This window comes from Propithecus coquereli, unplaced genomic scaffold (genome assembly GCF_000956105.1).
Source record: "Propithecus coquereli isolate 6110/MARCELLA unplaced genomic scaffold, Pcoq_1.0 Scaffold163, whole genome shotgun sequence".
Classification (NCBI taxonomy): Eukaryota; Metazoa; Chordata; class Mammalia; order Primates; family Indriidae; genus Propithecus; species Propithecus coquereli.
Genome location: NW_012140858.1, coordinates 312395 through 314616, shown reverse-complemented (window position 1 = coordinate 314616; position 2222 = coordinate 312395). Strand labels below are relative to the sequence as shown.

Genomic DNA, 2222 nt, shown 5'->3' with positions numbered 1-2222 from the left:
TGTCTCAAGAAAAAAAAAAAAAAAGAAAAGAAAAGAAGCACACAGAGTGTTGAAGGGGACCCAGGGGGATATGGATGGACACCTTCAGTATACACACCATGTCATTTAATTATTTCTTGCATTTTACTCACTCCTTTGCCTAGAAACTCTTCCTGTCTTCCTCCTGCATGAGATTAACCCGTAATCATCAAGATCTGTATCTGAACGCCTTTCCTGATCCCATCCCTTTCTCAGTGGAGCTTTTTCTTTTAGTTTTTCTATCACCCTGAACACCTCTATTGCTGCATCAACCACCCTATATTGGAAAGTATGTATGTACGTATTCTTCTGTAGAATTATAATCTCCCAAAGGCAGAAAAGGTTTTAGCTCTTTTTTTTTTCCGTCTGTATAAGTCCTGTTCCTGGTATTGTAGACAATCCATCATTGGTAGCTTCAGAAACATCTGCTGACTCTAAGCAGGCTGTGTCTTGAAGGATGAGTTACAAGAGTGGGGAAAGACATCTCAGACAGAAGGAGCTCTGTGGGCAGAGGCAGAGAGCCATGAGTGAGTTTTGTGTGAGGAGGAATGGTTGGCATTTCCCTATAGCTGTGGCACAGGGTATGTGGCAGAGAAAGAAAGGAACATATGATGGAGAAAGAAGCTGAAATATGATCTGGTGATTGGTTGTAATGAACTCATTTATGTCCCCTCAAGGAATACACACTTTCCCCTTCAGTAAATTAAGAGACATCACAGATATCTCAACAGGAAGTGGTGTTAATCAGGTAAAGTAGGGTAGTGATTTCTTTTTGTGTTTAATTTAGTGTGTTTTTGTGTTCAACTATATCTTCTTGGGGTGGTGAGATTACAAATGATTTTAATTTTCTTCTTTCTTTTATGATATTTTCATAATGAACATATTAATGTATTTCTTTCATGTTAAAAAAAAAGAAACATTTATATCTCTTAAAAAAAAATAAACTCTGATGGAACAGTGAAAAGTAGATTGAGGAAAAGGAAAATAAAACTAGAAAACTCTTCACCTAACATCTCCACATAAACAGATGGTTGGCTGACTACAACAGTAGGATGGTTAGGATGAATTAGAGTCCATAAATATTGCTGAGCTCCAAGTGACAGCCTTAGTGGCTGTTTTAGTCTGTTGCCATAAAGAATAATCATAGACTGGGGCAGCTTAAATAACAGAAAGTTATCTTTTCATAGTTCTGGGAGGCTGGAAGTCTGAGATCAGGGTACCAGCATGGTTGGTTTCTGGTGAGGGCTCTCTTCCTAGCTTGTAGACAGCTGCCTTCTCACTGTGTCCGCACATATCAAGGAGAGAGAGAGAGAGAGAGAGAGAGAGAGAGAGAAAGAGTAGGCTGTCTGGTGTCTCTTTTTATAAGGGCACTAATCTCATCACGAGGGCCCCACCTTCATGATCTCATCTAAACCTAATTACCTCCCAAAGGCCCCATCTCCAAATACCACCACAGCAGAGGTTAGGGCTTCAACATACAAATTTTGGGGAGGATACAATTCAGTCCATAGCAGTTACTGACTGGCTTCAGTTTGAGTGGCCAGGATTATTTAATAGTTTGTGTTAGGTAAGTTAAGAACTCTAGGAAAAATTGTCAGTGGGAAGGGAAAAGAGTCTGTATTTAGTTTCAGATATATTGAGTCTGAGGTCTCTGTTGAATTTCTAGTCACCGAAATATGTCCAGCTAAAAATGTAGTCTGATACAGCTTTATATCAAATTGGGGAAGTTGTTTTTAATGATAGAATACAATTGGCAAAGATTCAGCATTGTGTACATTTGTATAGAGTGCTGGCAGGTATGAAAATTGATACAACCTTTCTGAAAAGCGATTTAGAAACTTGCATCAAAAGCCTTAGGTATATTCTGCACACAGCCATCAATTCAACTACCAGGAATCAATCTGAAGGAAATAATCGATGATCTGAACAAATGTTTATGTCTCGATATGCTTTTCTCCGTATTATTTTATTACCAAACTTGGAAGCAACTCCAATATCCAGTAATAAGGGACGGTATAATTAATTAATTAAGCAAATTATGGATTGTTATGCATTCATATGATAAAATAATATAGTTATTAAAACTTATGAAATGATATGTGTTCAAAAAGAAAAGCAAGATTCAAACATCTTATATAGTATGAGCTTGAATTATGTGTTTTTAAATACCTCATACACCGAAAACATAGACTAAAAACATATAT

At 37.2% G+C, this 2222-nt stretch overlaps 1 protein-coding gene across 1 annotated transcript in view; it reads left to right on the top strand.

Moving 5' to 3' along the window:
* The window catches only part of SVEP1 (sushi, von Willebrand factor type A, EGF and pentraxin domain containing 1), a 239569-nt gene that overhangs the window by 157626 nt on the left and 79721 nt on the right, over positions 1-2222 (top strand). Inside the window, exon 24 of the mRNA XM_012641129.1 lies at positions 235-307. Coding sequence (XP_012496583.1) covers positions 235-307 — 73 coding nt within the window. The remainder of the gene's footprint in view (positions 1-234; positions 308-2222) is intronic.